Consider the following 17638-nt stretch of genomic DNA (forward strand, 5'->3'; position numbering starts at 1 on the left):
CTAAACGGCCTCTTGTTTTTGGGTCCCTCTACAGGACCAAAGATTATAGAAATCCTTCAAAGGGACTTTGACAGGACTGACTTTGCCTTCGCAGAATCAAAGTACACATTTTTTCCAAGCAGCTTTTTTGATTATACATTTCATTTGTAGAAGTCTACATTTCTGAAACATATACGTTTACTTGTTACCAGTGTTAGGCTAGATACACAAAGAATGTAATATATTACTCATTACTAGTTACTCCTTTCAAAAGTAATGTTACTTTACTTATTACTTTCTGGCAACAGTAATTAGTTACACTACTAGTTACATTACTTTTTCTTCATGCCCCACAGAAGTTGTAACTGTGTATCTTCCCCATAAAATTCTTCTAGAATGTTACTAACAACATATTTCTGCCTCATCATTTCACCAAAATCTGCATTGGATCGCAGTCAGAAGTTATTACAAACACTCAATCGTGATTGATAGTGACATTCAAGTAGAGGTGTTGTATTAATCTCATTAATTGTCATGTGTAGCTTGAAGCTAATTGTAATTTCTCTGTTACCCATATACGATTATATTTCATTATGTATTTTATCAAATCACATAAGTTTGTAAGAAACTGTTTAATTTTCCAAAAAGATTTTTAATTATAGTAATATAATGTACCACATTGATCAGAAGGATGTAGGTGGGAAGTAATGCCAGAGTAAAGTAAAGCCACAACTTACACAACAGTGTTCAGATCATCTTTTTTCCTGACAAAATCAATCAAATGCAATATTTCTATCTGCTGAATGTAAGCCTTTCCATATTCCGAGCTTGCCTGCTGCACTGGGGACATCACATACATGTGAGAGTCGTGAAAATTATGAAAATAAATCTAGGAATTATTTGACTGTTGGATTTTAAATCAGCGGGGTTGAGGCATCAAAAGAAACTAATAAGTAACTAAGCTGTTTTATGGATGGTAACGGTAATATTATTACTGAAATCTTATTAGTAATTAGTTACTGCAAAAATTAATATTATTACAGTAACTAAATTACTAGTAACTAGTTACTGCCCAACACTGCTTGTTACTCATTTTAATGTATGCATTTTTTTCTAGACAGCATCAGTACTATTTCTATAAGCCATTTTAATGAAAATTAAAGAATCATTTTACAATAATTCACTTTTCTAGAACTAGTTTACAGCAAGGACACTGTGAAGTCACACACAACTATATAATTAAACCTTCTGACCCTAAAAAAACTAAACATCTGAAGTAGTGTTTTTGCTTTTTCTTTAATACTTGAGTTTTTAACCCGTCGTAATTTTCCTTTTTGCTGATAAAACTACTTAATATTGCATATCAGGTCATATTGCGATATGCACCTATATGGCGTCTCTGGACCGCCAGAAGAAAATAGACCACCGCCCATGAGCCGCGTCAGGGGCGTGGCGTTTGTTTTCTGGAAATCAGTGAAATGTGGATTTCCTCCAGGTAATTTTTTATCATCGCGCAATGCTCTAGATTTGTCTTTACTTTGGGAATGAATCAGGATATACGTTTATTGCGTCTCATATTTCTCTGCAGCAGACCTGAGGTAAGGCGAATGGATTTGGTCCCCATGATTCAGAGCAAAACACGGACACTGCGCGCAAGATCAGCTAGAGATTTTTGTTTGACAGATTTGTTTGCGATGAAAGCAAGCGCTGTAGTCAAACCGTTGTGTATAAATAGGAACGCCCTGCACGTAATGTATTAGGCTTGTATGTGTATGCTTTACCCTAGCGATGTCCGATTCGTAAACGAATCATTCTCATGTGTCGGATCTTTTTGATGAATTGGTTTAAAAACCCGATTCAAAACCAGTCGGGCTGGATTTCTTAAAGCAATGTGAGCATGGTGCAAATGGTCTCTACAGTTTACGATGCTCTGAGCGATTTGTTCACGAATCGAACTGAATCAGTCTGAGTCGATTCTCGAGTCAATGACTCGTTGAACAATTGAATTCCAGTGTCACGCATTATGAAGCTCAGAAGCTGTTCTCTCTGAGAATAATCCTTTCACTACTTCCCATCACGCCATTAAAATAACTTGATTGCCTGCATAGGGTTATTCAGGCGTGAGTGAATAAATAAATTAGTACGTAATTAGTCCTTACGCTCAAACGAGGAAAAACAAAAGAGTCTGTCATGAATTGTTTGAGTCACATTAAGTAGCATACATATTTTAATAAGGAGCAGTTTTACCTTGTTGAGAGCACATTTGTTTTGTAACCATCTAAAACGCTCCATTTGTCAAACAGTTCAGTCGAATCAATTAATTAAAAGAAAATCTGTTATCCATTAAAATCACGTTAACGTCAAATAAAAAAGTATTTGAAATAATGCATACGATATCATAACCTTAAACAGTATGCTAAAATACAGTTTACACAATTGTTTATAGATTATGTAAATTTGTACTGTCTTCAGTGTAGATTTAGATTTATTGGTAGTATTTTCCACTTTTTTTGTCAAAAAATCTTAAAATATGCAGAAATTGACAAACTACAGGCTATTGTCTATTAAAACATAAGGGAGGAGGTTTTATTTAAATCCCCCATTCCAACTTTCATTTAATGTGGTTTTTAACTGTTTCTTTTTGCATGTCATTTGTGTTTTGGTCTTTGTCTTTCTCTGTTTGCAGTTGTTCTCAGTCCCTGGAAGAGTGAGAGGCGTGCGGTGTGCACTATGAGCGGGGCAGCGCTGGGAATAGAGATTGTGGTTGTCTTTTTCCTGGCTCTCTTCCTCCTGCATCGCTATGGCGACTTCAAGAAGCAGCAGCGCATGGTTCTCTTTGGCACACTGCTGGCTTGGTATTTATGCTTTCTCATCGTCTTCATTCTTCCCCTGGATGTCAGCACGGTTAGTGTGGCTCCCACTCAATAGAAGCAGGGCTCTCAAGTTATAGCAAAAGTTTGGAGTGAGATTACATCTGTTAGTAGAGGGTCCACATAAATGGGAGGGGCCACTCAAATATTTGCATCACCCAGTTCTCTCAAGTTTTTGCTTGCACTTCAATTTCACCTATTGTTCATAATTGACCAGCACAAATAGAAATGATAACAACTGTAAATCTGATAAAAGGCAGACAAATTCATCCAAATAAAATAAATAGATTTATGCATTTCAAAAATACAAATGTATCAAAAATAAAAAAGAAATTTTGCCCCAAACGAGTCAACTGAACATCAGTACTCATTGTACATACACCTTAGGATTGCAGAGCTTGCCATGCGGATGTATGTCAAGCTGTGTGTGTGAGAGAGAGAGAGAGAGAGAGAGTATACATTTCAGCTTATGTTATTTTTTTTCTGTTGTAAATGTTTGTTGCACATTTTGATGCCTGATGACAGGGGTAGAGGGCTCCCACATAAAGCACCATCATGATAGATAATAGCGTTCCATCCAGAGTCAAACTGTTTCTAGTTATGGTTTTGTTCAAACCCACCATGCAGAAAACTCTCTCTGCATCTGCATTAGAGTAGGGAAGCCACAGTGCTTTATATGAGAGCCCTTTACCTGTCATGAAGACATCAAAATGTCCAACAAACACAACAGAAAAAAAAACATTTATAAGCTGAAATGTGTATGTACTCTCTCACTCACACACACACAGGTTTGTTTTTGTGAATTGTGGGGACATTCCATAGGCATAAGGGGTTTTATACTGTACAAACTGTATGTGCTATTGCCCTACACCTAAACCTACCCCTTACAGGAAACTTTGTGCATTTTTATTTTCTCAAAAAAACTCAATCTGTATGATTTATAAGCGTTTTGAAAAATGGGGACATGGGGTAATGTCCTCATAAATCACCTTCTCCTTGTAATACCTATGTCATACCCATGTCATTATACAAATTTGTGTCCTCATATGTCACAAAATACACACACACACACACACACACACACACACAGGCTACACACAGCTTGACATACTCGGGGCAAGTTCTGCAATACTGGCATTGAAACTTAAAAAAATATATATATAAAACAGTTTATTTTAGTTGGATGAATTTGTCTGTCTTTTATCAGATGTACCAATTAATATAACATCTCTAGCGCTTTCCTTAGTTTCTGGGAGCCAAAGCTAAGTTAAAGCTTCTGGTTGCAAAGCAGTTGGGAGTTTTTGACTTTATATCAATAATTTAGCACGAATTTGGCTTCCCAACGTCAGCTCTCACTATCTTTGATCACAGGTAAGTGATTTCTTCCAGGAATCGTAAAATCAAAATGCTAAAAAAAAAAAGTTGCATTCATCGGATCTTGCTCTTTCAACTTACGCTTCATGTGTGCACGCATCTATGTTGCTTGGTAACGAACGCGCTTGCAGCAGGATCACCTAATTTACTCTAAAACAACAACATTCTAATTTCTGATTGGCTGGTAAGTGGCATTTAACTCTGTATAACTCTGAGACAGCTATGAACTCGGCAGAGAACTTCCTCCGTATGCCTGGGCTTCATTTATTGATTGTATATATAGCGGAACAAATGATCCCTTACTTCTCTGCATGAGAAATACAAGGTGTGGCGTGAGAGCGTGTGAACTGGTTGAAATGCGTGTCTCTCACGGTGAATGTGTGAGACTTGAGAGCCCTGTAGAAGTGTCCAGTGCAGTTCATTCCTGATGCAACTCGGCAACTTGTGTAATTGATTTTCAGACAATCTACAAGCAGTGTTTAATTGATCACGAAGCACATGCCCAGACGCCCTCTGTGAGCCCTGTCCTTTCAAACCAGACAACTCCAAATACCTCCATCTCACCCAGTAAAAGGTAGACCTATGAGTTCACCTGCAGCCCATATATTCAGTTAGGCCTGTTATGATTGAGCACAAAACTCTTATATTGCATGTTTGTGAACTTCTATTCTGTTCCTTTTCCCAAAGAGTGTGCTATAAACCATGGAGCTACATTCCAGATGGCATCATGCCTGTGTTCTGGAGGGTTGTTTATTGGACCTCACAGTGTCTTACGTGGTGAGAAAGCTTTGTCCTTTTCAAACTTGATAATGTCGTCTTAAATCTTCCAGATAATTATTTGTCACTGTTACTACACAAGTCTGTTGTAGGGCTGCAAGATTAATTGTTTACTAGATTGTTTAGATAAATTATCAAAAAGAGATATTGTAGGTTTCTCTGAGCAGCTCAGTTCTCATTAAATGCTGTTCTACATTAACTCATCTCTGCTTGTGCTCCAAGTTTGGATCACTTTTAACATGCATTTAGAAATACAACATGCACCAACCATCTTCTCAAACTGTCAACAGAAAGAAGCTTTAAATTTCCACCAATATAAAAGCTTGGTGTTTAAACTTTTGAATTGCCCTGTCCAAATACCCACACTTGCGGTCTTGGCCACTTGAGAGTGCGTTCACGTGACCAAGTGTGCAAGACTGTCCCAGTTCTTAAAAATGCCAAAGCGCAGTGCCCTTAACGCACACTAAGCCCACACTTGGCTACAGAGCAGTATTCAACGCTTAGTGTATCCCATCATGTTCTGGAAATAAATCATAAGACTTTTTGCCGAGATCTCGCAAGAGGTCACGGAAAACTCTCCAATGTAAGTTAAATATTAATAATAATTAGATATTTAATTAGAGACGTATAATTTGGTAGTAAAACAAAGTGTTACACATTTTATTGGTGCAAAGATGAGTATATTTATTTTGTACAACAGCTTTTTATTACTTAATTAGAAGCACCACAAATGAAATTGTCATCTGTTATAGGGACTACATTGAATAGACATGAACAGACATTTTAGAAGTTTATTTTAAAATGCAAAGCATTGAAAATAAAAAATAGAGCTCTGTAAACATTGCATTTTTATAACACTATAAGTGTGTCCCATCAGGTAACACTTGTGGTTTTCATGCTCACTTGAACACTTGGGCCAAATACAGGAAATGCATCATATAAGTGGTCAAGTGCAAAGACCACAAGTGTGGGTATTTGGCCAGGGCAAAAATGAAGGAAATAAGATAGTCATGAAAATTAGTATTGTAATTTTACATTTGTACGTTTAAAAAAAATAAAAAATAAAATTATATATATATATTCCTTATAAATATTATGATGACTATTAATAATTTTATTATTATTTTTCCTAATTTATTTTACAGTGAAAATTCTTATTTTGTTTGTTTAGTAATAACACTAATATTTAATAATAATGCCACGGACCCCCAAGTAAAGTGTCCCTTCCAAAAAATTAAATTAAATATAATAAAAAATATAGCTGCAAGCAGCAATTAAGGGGCCAAGCACTCCAAAGGCAAAATTAGGTGCTAAGCATGGCATGGACCATCAGACCAACTGCAACAATGAGTAATTGAAGAAAGTTTAGGATGATTTGAAGCAAAATGGCTGAAAAATCATAAACACAACTTCTTGTAATATGATTTAATGGCTTATCACCTTTGACCAATAGGTGGCAAATTGATCAAATTGATGTGGTGTGTTCTGTGTGAGGTAACAATGGCAAACACAAAGTTTGGTGTCAATATGTCAAAGCTTTGCAGAGATGCAGCCTCAGATGGAGGCATCTTTCCAGCAAATTCGTTGATACACTAAATGAAAACCGTTTCGTATATCGACACAAAATAACTTTTTGCCAGCTTGGTCTGAAGATGATCCGAGTCAAATTTAGTGAAAATCAGACTAACTAGGAGCAGTTCGAAAAAGTAGGTTTTCAACATTAATCAAAATGGCGGACAGGAAGTTCAGCCAATTTTTGCATAATTGGTATGATGTTCTCTGCATGACCCAAAGAAAATATTGAGACGAGTTTTATTACAATAGCCCAATTTTTCATATCTCCTGACCAGTAGGTGGCACTGCGCCGAAACACTACTGGTAGCCTCATGTCATGCTTAAAGGGGTGGTTGACTGTTTTTTTTTATAGGCTTGATTGTGTTTATGTGGTGCAGTCTAACATGTGTTAATGCTTAGTTTGTTAAAAAACGCATTATTTTTCACATAATTTGCCTTTATTCCACACCTCTCTGTCCCTTCTCCTCTGAACGCACTGATCATTTCCTGTTTTTATGAAGCCCCTCCCTCAGAAATACACGATGGGCTCTGATTGATTAGCTGGTCCAGTGTGTTGTGATTGGCTAAACCGCCTCTAGTGTGCGTCTAATCGTCCCGCCCCTCAACATAGCGACATGTGCTCCGGTTGTATTGTAAACAATGACGTCAGATTATATTTTATTTAACAGAAATCACTTTCTACAACGAACAAAAACTACAACGAACGACTCGTTTGGACTACAACGCATATTTCCCGGGATTTGTGATATCACAAATACCGACGAATGGGACGAGACCTGGTTGAGCTGCTCTAGAGAAGGCAACGAGTGTTATCACTATGTCGGAGACACGCTAGCTTTCCCAAGGCAGACGAACTTCGAGTGGTTACAATCATCCGGGTTTAAACAGCGCTCAAATTGATTTGATTTTGACGCAATATTTACACTGAAGCTCACAGCAGGCGGCTATGGTAAGGGGCGTGACATTTCCCGACCAGGTGCCGAGTGCTGCCAATCACAACACACACTGGCCCAGCTAACCAATCACAGCACATTTCGTATTTCAGAAGGCAGGCCTTCATTTGATACAGGAACTATTCGAGCCGTTCATGCCAGACTGGGGAGAGAGGTGATGTAATAATGTAAAATATGTGATAAATAATGTGTTTTTCGAACAACCTAGAATGAGAGCCTATTCTAGTACACCCCCAAAACAAAATCAAGACATTAAAGAGCATAATAGGACCCCTTTAAGAGGGCGCACCCTCCGCCCTACCATTATATTTTTTATTTTCTCTATAGCGCCCGATTACAACAAAAGTCATTTAAAGTTACCTATCCTATAGAACAGGTCTATACCTTGTTCTTTAATAGACATGTTTGATTAATAAATTTAATTTAACCATTAAAAAGGAGTCCAGAAAAATTAAAATGGAAAAAAACAGAACCCCACCCCCCAAAGCGGTAAACCTAGGGGAAACACTGGCCTCACATCCATTTTTGCGTGCTTTTCATAGAATACATTTATGTGTTATTCGAGAACAGTTGGACGAATCAACTTGAATTCCATTTTTTGAGTTTGAGATGGAGACTCCAAACTTGCTATGGTTAATGTTGGGACTGTCTTCTATCAGTGTGCCAAATTTCACAACTTTCCCACAAGTGGTTCTATGGGCTGCCATAGACTCGAGTGGAAGAAGAAACGGAAGAAGAAGAATGCCGGGGCATTAATTTGGCTGTTTTAAATGTTTACATTACATTTATATTGTGTTAAAGCCAAATGAAATTATTGAAATATTGTCAAAATATTATTTGTAATTTTAGATATATAAACCTAAGGAGAAACATGTTCAGTTTATTTCTAGTTTATTCGAATAGCACTTTTCACAGTATCGCTCACAAATTTACAGTGGACCATTGGTTTAATCATGCATAAATAACTATGCAGTAAGAATAGTGGTTAAAAACAGTGTTTATCTTTCAAGGCTCCTTCTGCCATTCATGCAGTCATATGCTCGTTCTGGAGGATTCTCCATTACTGGAAAGATCAAGACGGCCCTCATTGAGAATGCAATCTATTATGGCACATACCTTTTCATCTTCGGCTCTCTTCTCATTTACGTGGCTGTGCATCCTCAGTGGCACCTCTCCTGGTCTGTAAACCAATCCAGAATATTTTTCCATTGTTGTCACAAAATTCTGTTCATACTGACTCTTCTTTTCTGTATCAGGTATGGGCTGCAAACCATCGGCATCACTGCGGCCAACACTTGGGGTCTGTTTCTTCTAGTGTTGCTGTTGGGCTATGGCCTGGTCGAGATTCCACGCTCGTACTGGGAGGCCTCGCGCCAAGGACACCTCCTCATCAAGACTTACTTCAAAGCAGCCAAGCTCATGACGGAGAAGGCAGATTCAGAGGAGAACCTAGAAGATGTCATGGAGGTGAAAGCCATGTGTGTTTATATACTGTAAACAAACATCTGTTCACGCTATATGAGCCCAGATGAGCTGGTTTTTTAAAGGTAATGTCAGATCTGAATCCGTTCAGCCAACGTTGTGTCTTAGATGTTTGTATTTTTATTATAGGAAGTGAGAAAAATCAATGAATTGATCAAATATAATCATCCATTGAGGAAGAACGTAGACACCATTCTACGAAAGGTGAGACGACAACATGATAGCAAGCTTCAGGTTAATTTTTATGTATTTATGTGATTTGAAGTAATCATGCCACTCTTTTTAACAGAAATCTGCTAATTGTTTTTAGTGTCCAGTTGAAAATCAGGAGAAAATGGGCAGGAACATGGATGACTTTGAGGATTTTGATGATAAACAAACATATCCTACTGAAAGAAGCCTTTCCAAACTACACAAGCAGGTAATGCTCAAGTGTTTCTCTGTGCTTTCGGAATTTTGCTCTGAAATAATACTAACAGCAAGTTTCTCAGGTGATTTACGCCGTGCAGCGACACAATCGCACCCGCGTTCAGTGGCAGATATTGCTGGCACAGGCTATCCATCTTGAGGACGTTGCTAAGAACGAAACCAGCACCTCTCGGCAGTTCGTTCACAGCTTTGCCCCTCCAGAACCTGTAGGCTGGTTCAGACGCTACATTTATACTCCCTCAGTAGGTAGGTGCTCTTAATAGATGTGGATATGATGTATTTGAAACAAATGTCAGTGTTGACCCTGCCTTTATTTCTTTTTTCTTCATCAGAGTGGTACTGGGAGTGTTTGCTGAAGCAGTGGTTTTACCGTGTACTGTCTGTGGTTCTGTCACTCTTTTCGGTGGCTGTGGTTTGGTCCGAGTGCACTTTCTTCAGCACTCATCCTGTTCTGTCACTCTTTGCTGTGTTTATCCAGCTTGCTGAGAGGGATTACAACTACCTGTACATTGAGGTGAGTCTGCCTGAGCTTAGGGTTCTAATCTAGGAAAATCTCTGATTAAAATATACATGTATGTTCTTTTTGGTTCCAGGTCTTTATTGAATCAAATAAGATCCTCAATTACTGTGTGTGTGTGTGTGTGTGTGTGTGTGTGTATATATATAACAAACATGAATTACCATTCTGAAACATCCTGTTGTAAGCGTGTTTGAGGAGGTGGTTGGTTGTCTCCTGTCGTCGCCGATTCAGGGTCTGAGTTCGGCTCAAACATGTAAGGCCGGACAACATTCCCTCAGCAGTGACCATCATTACCGGTGAAAAAAAAACAGGGAAGTCATGTCATTTGTCATCACTGCCGCTCTAGGATTTTTATATAATAAACTAACCCATGTCCTAAAAATATGACCAAACCCGAAATTTGACAGGACTGTGGTCAAAAAGCCCCACTCCACCCTGTCGAAAGCCTTTTCGGCATCTAAGGATATAACTGCAATCGGGGTGTTCTCTGAAGCATTTAGCCACATCAAATGAATTAGCCTTCTCACATTATCGGCTGATGACCTTCCCTTGATGAAGCCCACTTGGTCCTTGTGAATTATTCCTGGTAGAACCTTCTCCAGCCGTGAAGCCAGAATTTTTGCCAACACCTTACAGTCCACATTAATAAGGACAAAATTAGCAGGATCAGTTAAATCCCTATCCTTTTTAGGTATCAGTGTTATCAATGCTTCCATGAAAGTACTAAGTAACACTTCAGCTTCAAACGCCTCTGAATAATCTTGTGTTAAAATTGGAGCCAATATGTCAACATTCTTTTTGTAGTATTCTGATGGAAGCCCGTCTTCCCCCGGAGATTTGCCAGACTTCATAGAGATTATTGCAGCTTTGACCTCTTCTTGTGTAATGGGAATGTCTATAGACTGATTGCAACTTGCAAGACATCTAATTTAGGTAACTTAATATTATTAAAAAAAAAATCAGTTTTCCGTCATCTGAGCTACCTGAAGATGTATATAATTGTTTATAGAACTTCTGACAAACCTAATTTATTTCCTTTGTCAGTGATACCATAGTATTCCCTTTCTTAATGGCCGGAATAATGTTAGCAGCGTTTTGTTGCTTTAATTGTCTGGAAAGGAGCTTACCCGCTTTTTCACCTCCTTCGTAAAACCTAGTCTAAATAATGCATATTCGGCTTTTTTATTGTATATATCATGTAATTGAAATCTGTATTTACAAATATCCTAAATAAATTTCCCTCTAATATATGCCTTTGAGGCCTCCCATACAGACACCAACTTATCAGTGCTTCCAATATTCAATTTAAAAATTGAATATATATCGCCATATATCAGTCAATCCTCTGTTGGCATATGAAGGGCAGCCCTATCCCTTGGTATAGAAGGTTCTTGATATTTGCTCTTATCCAAAACCCCATCCATAACCTAATTAAAGTCTCCTGCCAAAATTATTTGCCCCTCTTTGTCCCCAAGAATCTTGTCTTATTAATAAAACCCGGATCTGCCTTATTGGGGGCATATACATTACATAATATCACTTTAACTCCATTAATGAGAGTTTCTATACATATAATCCTTCCAGTATCGTCTTTAGCTTCTGTTAACATTAAAAAATGCCATTAAGCCTCTTATTCATTAGGATCATTACCCCATTTTGTTTGCTCGTAAATGATGAATAAAATACATGTCCCACCCAATCTCGTCTGAATTTTAGTGCTTTGTTACATGGCTTTCTTGCACAAAAGCAACATCTACTTGTTTATGTTTGTGATATGACAGGACCTTTTTTCTTTTAATTGGGCTTCCACATCCATTAATATTCCATGTTATAAACCTGATGTGACTACCCATTTATAAAACAAATGAATTGCACATAATCGTGCGCGAAATCAAATGCGTTAGGTGACTGCCCCCTACTGGGGAATGACAGATTAGTTGAACAAACAGCAGTTGAACTTTTCAAACACAAAAACTACCTTCTGTAGTAAGTAACTAACCCCTACCCCAAACTTAACAACAACAAAAAATAAGAACACGAAACAACAGAAAGGACCGTCTTCGCTCAAACACTTCGAGATTAAGGTCCGTGGAGTGCCGAATCAGCTATCCAGTCCTGTCTTTGGCTGTCAGAACTGTTCCGAGACAGCACAGGTATTCAGCTCCTCCTCCCACCCACTGCACCTGTCCCATTAACTCCCCTCCAGCGATCTTGCAAAAAACATTTGGTCCCGTTTTTCTGGTGCCCCTCAATGTTCCTTAATGAACTGCTCTGCATCCGTACTTGATGTAAACACCCTATTCTTCCCTTGCCATGTGAAGCGGAGTGAGGCTGGGTATGCCAGTGTATATTTGACATTGACGCTTCTCAGCATCCTCCGTAGCGCTGTGAATTCTCTCCATCTTCTGGCCAACTCTCTTGACATGTCGGGAAAGAAGGAAATCCAACATCCCTCCCATTCGATCATTCCTTTTTCTCTGGCCGCTTGTAGTACTTTCTCCCTGGCTGGCGAACGCAGAAACCTAATCAAAACTATTCTAGGTGGTCGATCAGCATCAGGCCTAGGAGTGAGAGCACAATGCGCCCTCTCAATCTCAAACTCTCCATTCGGATCAATTCCCAGTCCCTCCGATAGGATTTTATACACACACTTGATCATTCCACCTGCATCCAGCCCCCCTTTCAGACAGATCATCCTCACGTTGTTGCAGCGGCTCCTGTTTTCTAAATCCTCAATTCGATTCCACATAACTTCCAGGCGTTTATCGTGCCATTCGCCGTCATCGACAAAGCTTTGAGGTGACGTCTTCCATGTTGGAGATGCGGCGCTCCACTTCATCCAGCCTTTCTTGGATTGCATTCACCGAATTTTTGAGATCGGTAACAACCTCTTTGATTGATGACACATCTGTCGCCACCCCTTGTAATGTAGAGTTCATCTTACTTATTTAGAATAATACGTTTTCCATCTTTGAATCTTGATCTTTCAGCAGGGGTGACGGCGACTCGTGTGGCGACGAAGTCTGTCTCGTTGCCATGCGACTCGTCAAAATCCCCTTAAAATACTTAGATGTGGAGGTCGACATCTGCTATCTAAGCCACTCATTTATTCCATAAATATTTAACCTCACCAGGGATGTTAGTTCTAATAAAAATGTGGAGTGAATATGCTCGAATAAATTGAAAATATTGGGTGGGCCTACGGAGCTACATAACTATGCTGCCATCTTGCTCGGCGGTCCCACATGACTCCTGTTATACATTAGGTGCGTTCGACTTCATGCGGCGCTGCGCAGACCGATCGGCGGCTGACTTGAAGCAGTGCATGCCGGTTAGAAATTTTGTTCGCCAACGCCTCGTCACTGTCACGTGTGGCATCAAAGTACCACTCTAACGTTTCGAGAGCAGCCGGCTGACTCAGCTGGCACAGCTTTTTTAGAGCGACTGCAGGAGCGCTAATGACGACACGGCTGTTTCACGATTGGCCAAATTCACCACATGACAACAATGATATGTGTTTCTGACATCTTCAATTCCAATACTGCTCACAAATCTGTGTTTTTAGAACAGTAAAAGCTTTTTTACTGTAGTCACCATGTTATGTTGAGTCACGTTTATCAAAAAAAAACACTGATAAAAGCATATATACCCCCACTTTATTGGTATTTAAATAGTATGTTTGTTTAACTTTATTCTTGAACAGATGGCGCTGTATCAAGCAGTATATAAAAAGTGTTTCTGTTGCTTATGAAAACGTTTCTGAAACGTCTGTGTATTTGACAAATATTGCATGTTATTCACTTCATCTGTGATCGAGGATGCTTGTCAGCAAGACAGACTCCTTGTATGTGTAAGCATACTTGGCAATAAGGCTCATTCTGATTCTGATTAATTCATTTATTTTATTCACTGTGTCAAAAAGGTTACCGACTCCTGCAATACACCAAATCTAAGAGCTTACTGACACAGTATGATCTAGGTTTGCCTGTGGCATTATCTGAAACAAACTAACATTGTCAATTTGTCCTGTAGATGGCGTGCTTCGTTACCATCTTTTTCCTCTGCACCTGCGTCTACTCCACTGTGTTTCGCATCCGAGTCTTCAACTACTACTACCTGGCCTCACACCACCAAACCGACGCTTACAGCCTGCAGTTCAGCGGCATGTATGTTTCACAGATAGAAGCATTCAGTGAAATAAACTGAACTGTATTGTTAGTGAACTCTACCCTTAGTTTTTTCTCTGATAAACCACAAAAGCCTGTGTTGTTTACTAGGCTTTTTTGCCGCTTGACACCCCCGCTTTGTCTAAACTTCCTGGGACTGATTCACATGGATTCTGCCATATCCCACCAAGCAAAGGAGCAGACGGCATACACCTCTGTGAGTTTTTAGCATTATCTGAAATGTACAGAATTATTTTAATATGTGAGACTCTAATAGTACAGCTGATCAAATGTTTAGAGCATTATTTTGAAATCTATTCTAATTACTAATAAACATTAACGTTATGTTGTAGATCATGGGTTCTATGCGCGTCCTGTCCTTCATTGCCAACGGCTTCTACATCTATTACCCCATGCTGATCGTCATTCTCTGCATTGCTACATACTTCAGGTTTGTCTAATATTTTCTATAAATCATCAGACAGAAGAGTCTCATGATGGATATTATGTGTCAAATGTCATGTTGTAGTTTCTGACTGATTTCTGTGCAGTCTTGGCACACGTTGCCTGAACCTCCTGGGTTTCCAGCAGTTCATGGGAGAAAACGAACTGACCTCTGACCTCATAGATGAAGGCAGAGAACTCCTACGCAGAGGTGAGTTGTTTATATTTGTAGATTTAAAAAACTATATATATATATATATATATATATGTATGTGTATGTGTACTATGTATATTTATTATGTATATATAAATACAAACACATGCATGTATTTTGAAAATATAAATGTATGTTTATATTCTTATAAGTATATTTAATATATAAACATATATACATGCATGCATTAGTATTTATATATACATCATTAATATACACTATATACACACATTATGTAAACAAACTTATTTTGAATGCGATTAATCGTTTGACAGCACTAAATAAATATATATATATATATATATATACTATTACATTAAATACATTAACTAGAATATAAGAGTATCATATAACTAAATGTTATTCTTTGTTTAGTAAAAAAATTTAATCACAGGCCCAATTTATACTTATCTAAAGGACTAATTTCAAAAACTATTGTAAGACCATGAAAAAAATGAATGTCAAGCTTATCCGTTTGACCGGTAGTATAAAAATAAGGTGAAGCTGTCTCCTGTGGTTGCTATGGTTAGATGTGTTCTAGAAATAAATATTGATTCAGACAGAAATCACTTTTGCTCATTGCTACAGCTCTGCTTTCTGCAGTGGTGAAAACCTCAATACGTCAGTGGGGTAGTTACCGCTGACACTGACATTAACATTTAACACGGTCCCATCCGGTATTAAACGAGGACGTGTATCTGACTTATTTTGTTGTTGTTTTTTGCATAGAAAGAAGAAAACGCCAAAGAATAGAAGATGGGGAGAACAGACGAAGAGTGAGTTATAAATAGTACAGAGTAATATATACATATAATTACTCCAATGATACATATTACAGTTATATGATTATACGTATATGACAGGAATGGAGAGAGCGTTCTGCACAAAGAGATGAGATTGCTGCCAGAAACCAGATGTCCATGTCTGAGATGAAGGAAACCAACTATGGCGAAACCCTAAATTCAAACACAAACCGGCGTATGTTTAATGCCCAATACGACATGTGTCCTGTAGTTTTCCTATAGAGTATTTGTTATTAAGTGAATTTTGCAAAGAAGCAGTCATATTTATCCCTTCATTTTTATACACAGAGGCCAAGTACACCCGTAGCAGCAGCCAGACAGGACGAGACAGCATTGAGTTGTTGCAGGACGCGGAGCCGTTGGACTTTAATGCTGCAACACTCAATGATGACCCTTTGCAATCTGAACCTGGCAGGTTAGTTTATGTTTTTTGAGTGCTGCAGCAATGAATTATTTTTGTAGGCCATCAGGAATGTTAGCATCACCCTGGTTCCCTCAACAAATTGGCTTTTGGATTATTGCAGAAAATAAGTTATGTGACCATCAAAAGCTTATGATTCTTACACGTTTTGTTCATCATGATAATATAATTATGTATTATTGATTTTTTATGTCATATGTGACCCTGGACCACAAAACCAGTCATAAGTAGCACAGGTATATTTGTAGCAATAGCCAACAATACATTGAATGGGTCAAAATTATCGATTTTTCTTTTATGCCAAAAATCATTAGGATATTAAGTAAAGATCATGTTCCGTGAAGATATTTTCCAAATTTCCTACCGTAAATATATCAAAACTTAACTTTTTGATTAGTAACATGCATTGCTAAGAACTTAATTTGGACAACTTTAAAAGGTGCTTTTCTCAATATTTAGATTTTTTGCATCCTCAGATTCCAGATATTCAAATAGTTGCATCTCGGCCAAATATTGTCCTATCCTAACAAACCATACATCAATGGAAAGCTTATGTATTCAGCTGTAACAAATCATTTCAGATGATGTATAAATCTCAATTTAAAAAAATTGACCATTATGACTGGTTTTGTGGTCCAGGGTCACATATAATACAATTAAAAAAATTCTTGAACTTGTGTTAACCACAGAATTATTACAGGCATTTAACAAAAAACCCAGTGCTTCAGGATGATGAAACCAGAAGTGCTAAATTGCTAACTCGTTTCAAAAATCATCTTCCCCGCATCACTCTATTGTCATGAGGTTTTTTTTTCCCTGCACTGCATGCACTCACTCTTTTGTTTCCTTCCCCCACAGACATGCCGGTGGAAGGTACCTCTCAATGTCTTCTTCTCGAAGCCGAATCTTTGATGATGTTTGATGTTTCTCACTTTGGTCAAAAACACTGTCGTGAGAAAATAAGCTGAATTTTACCTCTAAAACACTCATCTCTACAGGTTTGGTCTGTCCCTATCATTAAACATCTTCGACTTCCTGTATCCTGTAATGCAGTGTATTCATCTGCATGCGTCCTGATAAACACACAGACACATAGAAAAATGCACTTGTTTTGAAGTGCCAGGCATTCAGACTGCTACTTGAGACAAATGGGAAATGTCTCTTCAGCTCACAGTTCCTTCAAGAAATAAGTCAAAGTTAATGCTGAACAGTCAAGCACTGAGTCATAAAAGGTACTACAGATGGGGAAGATTTAGATCAACATACTGTTTCTCATCATTTACTGCTGATAGGTATCAGGTAATGTACCTGAGTGTTTACATCAGTCAAGTAAATATGAACTGACATCAATGTGGCCAATTTGTGTTAGTTGTTATTGTGAATAAAGATTTTATGGGTCTAGAAGATTTAGGTTGTCTTACAGAATATTGTGCAGTTGTTTTTTTTGTTTAAAAAATGTTTTTTTTTTTTTACATGTAATTCAATATAGAGCCAGTGAGATTGTTTTTAGGATTGAGGGTTTAGAAATATGCAGTTAAAATAACACTCATATTTAACCTTTCAAATTGTAATGGCTTTCCAGTAGTTCATGTGGGAGGCAAAAAAAAAAAAGTGTATACATACACATATGT

At 38.0% G+C, this 17638-nt stretch overlaps 1 protein-coding gene across 2 annotated transcripts; it reads left to right on the forward strand.

Annotated features, from left to right (window-relative positions):
- The first annotated feature begins 1428 nt into the window (after positions 1–1428).
- Positions 1429–17598, forward strand: LOC107548170 (LMBR1 domain-containing protein 2-B-like). Of its 2 annotated transcripts, none has more exons than XM_016228742.1 (18): positions 1429–1474; positions 2666–2883; positions 4685–4797; positions 4911–5000; positions 8539–8706; positions 8785–8995; positions 9140–9244; positions 9321–9431; positions 9502–9685; positions 9772–9953; positions 13992–14125; positions 14237–14342; positions 14479–14576; positions 14677–14780; positions 15513–15559; positions 15647–15761; positions 15875–16001; positions 16866–17598. In XM_016228742.1, exons 2-18 carry the CDS (start codon positions 2710–2712, stop codon positions 16927–16929), a joined length of 2133 nt encoding a protein of 710 aa, XP_016084228.1. In that variant the 5' UTR covers positions 1429–1474; positions 2666–2709; the 3' UTR covers positions 16930–17598. The 2 variants fall into 2 exon arrangements, with proteins under 2 accessions (XP_016084228.1, XP_016084229.1); XM_016228743.1 differs by having other exon boundaries at positions 1439–1577; positions 9140–9214; positions 16866–17597.
- Positions 17599–17638: the final 40 nt, after the last annotated feature.

Source organism: Sinocyclocheilus grahami, unplaced genomic scaffold (genome assembly GCF_001515645.1).
Source record: "Sinocyclocheilus grahami isolate Dianchi unplaced genomic scaffold, SAMN03320097.WGS_v1.1 scaffold344.1, whole genome shotgun sequence".
Lineage (NCBI taxonomy): Eukaryota > Metazoa > Chordata > Actinopteri > Cypriniformes > Cyprinidae > Sinocyclocheilus > Sinocyclocheilus grahami.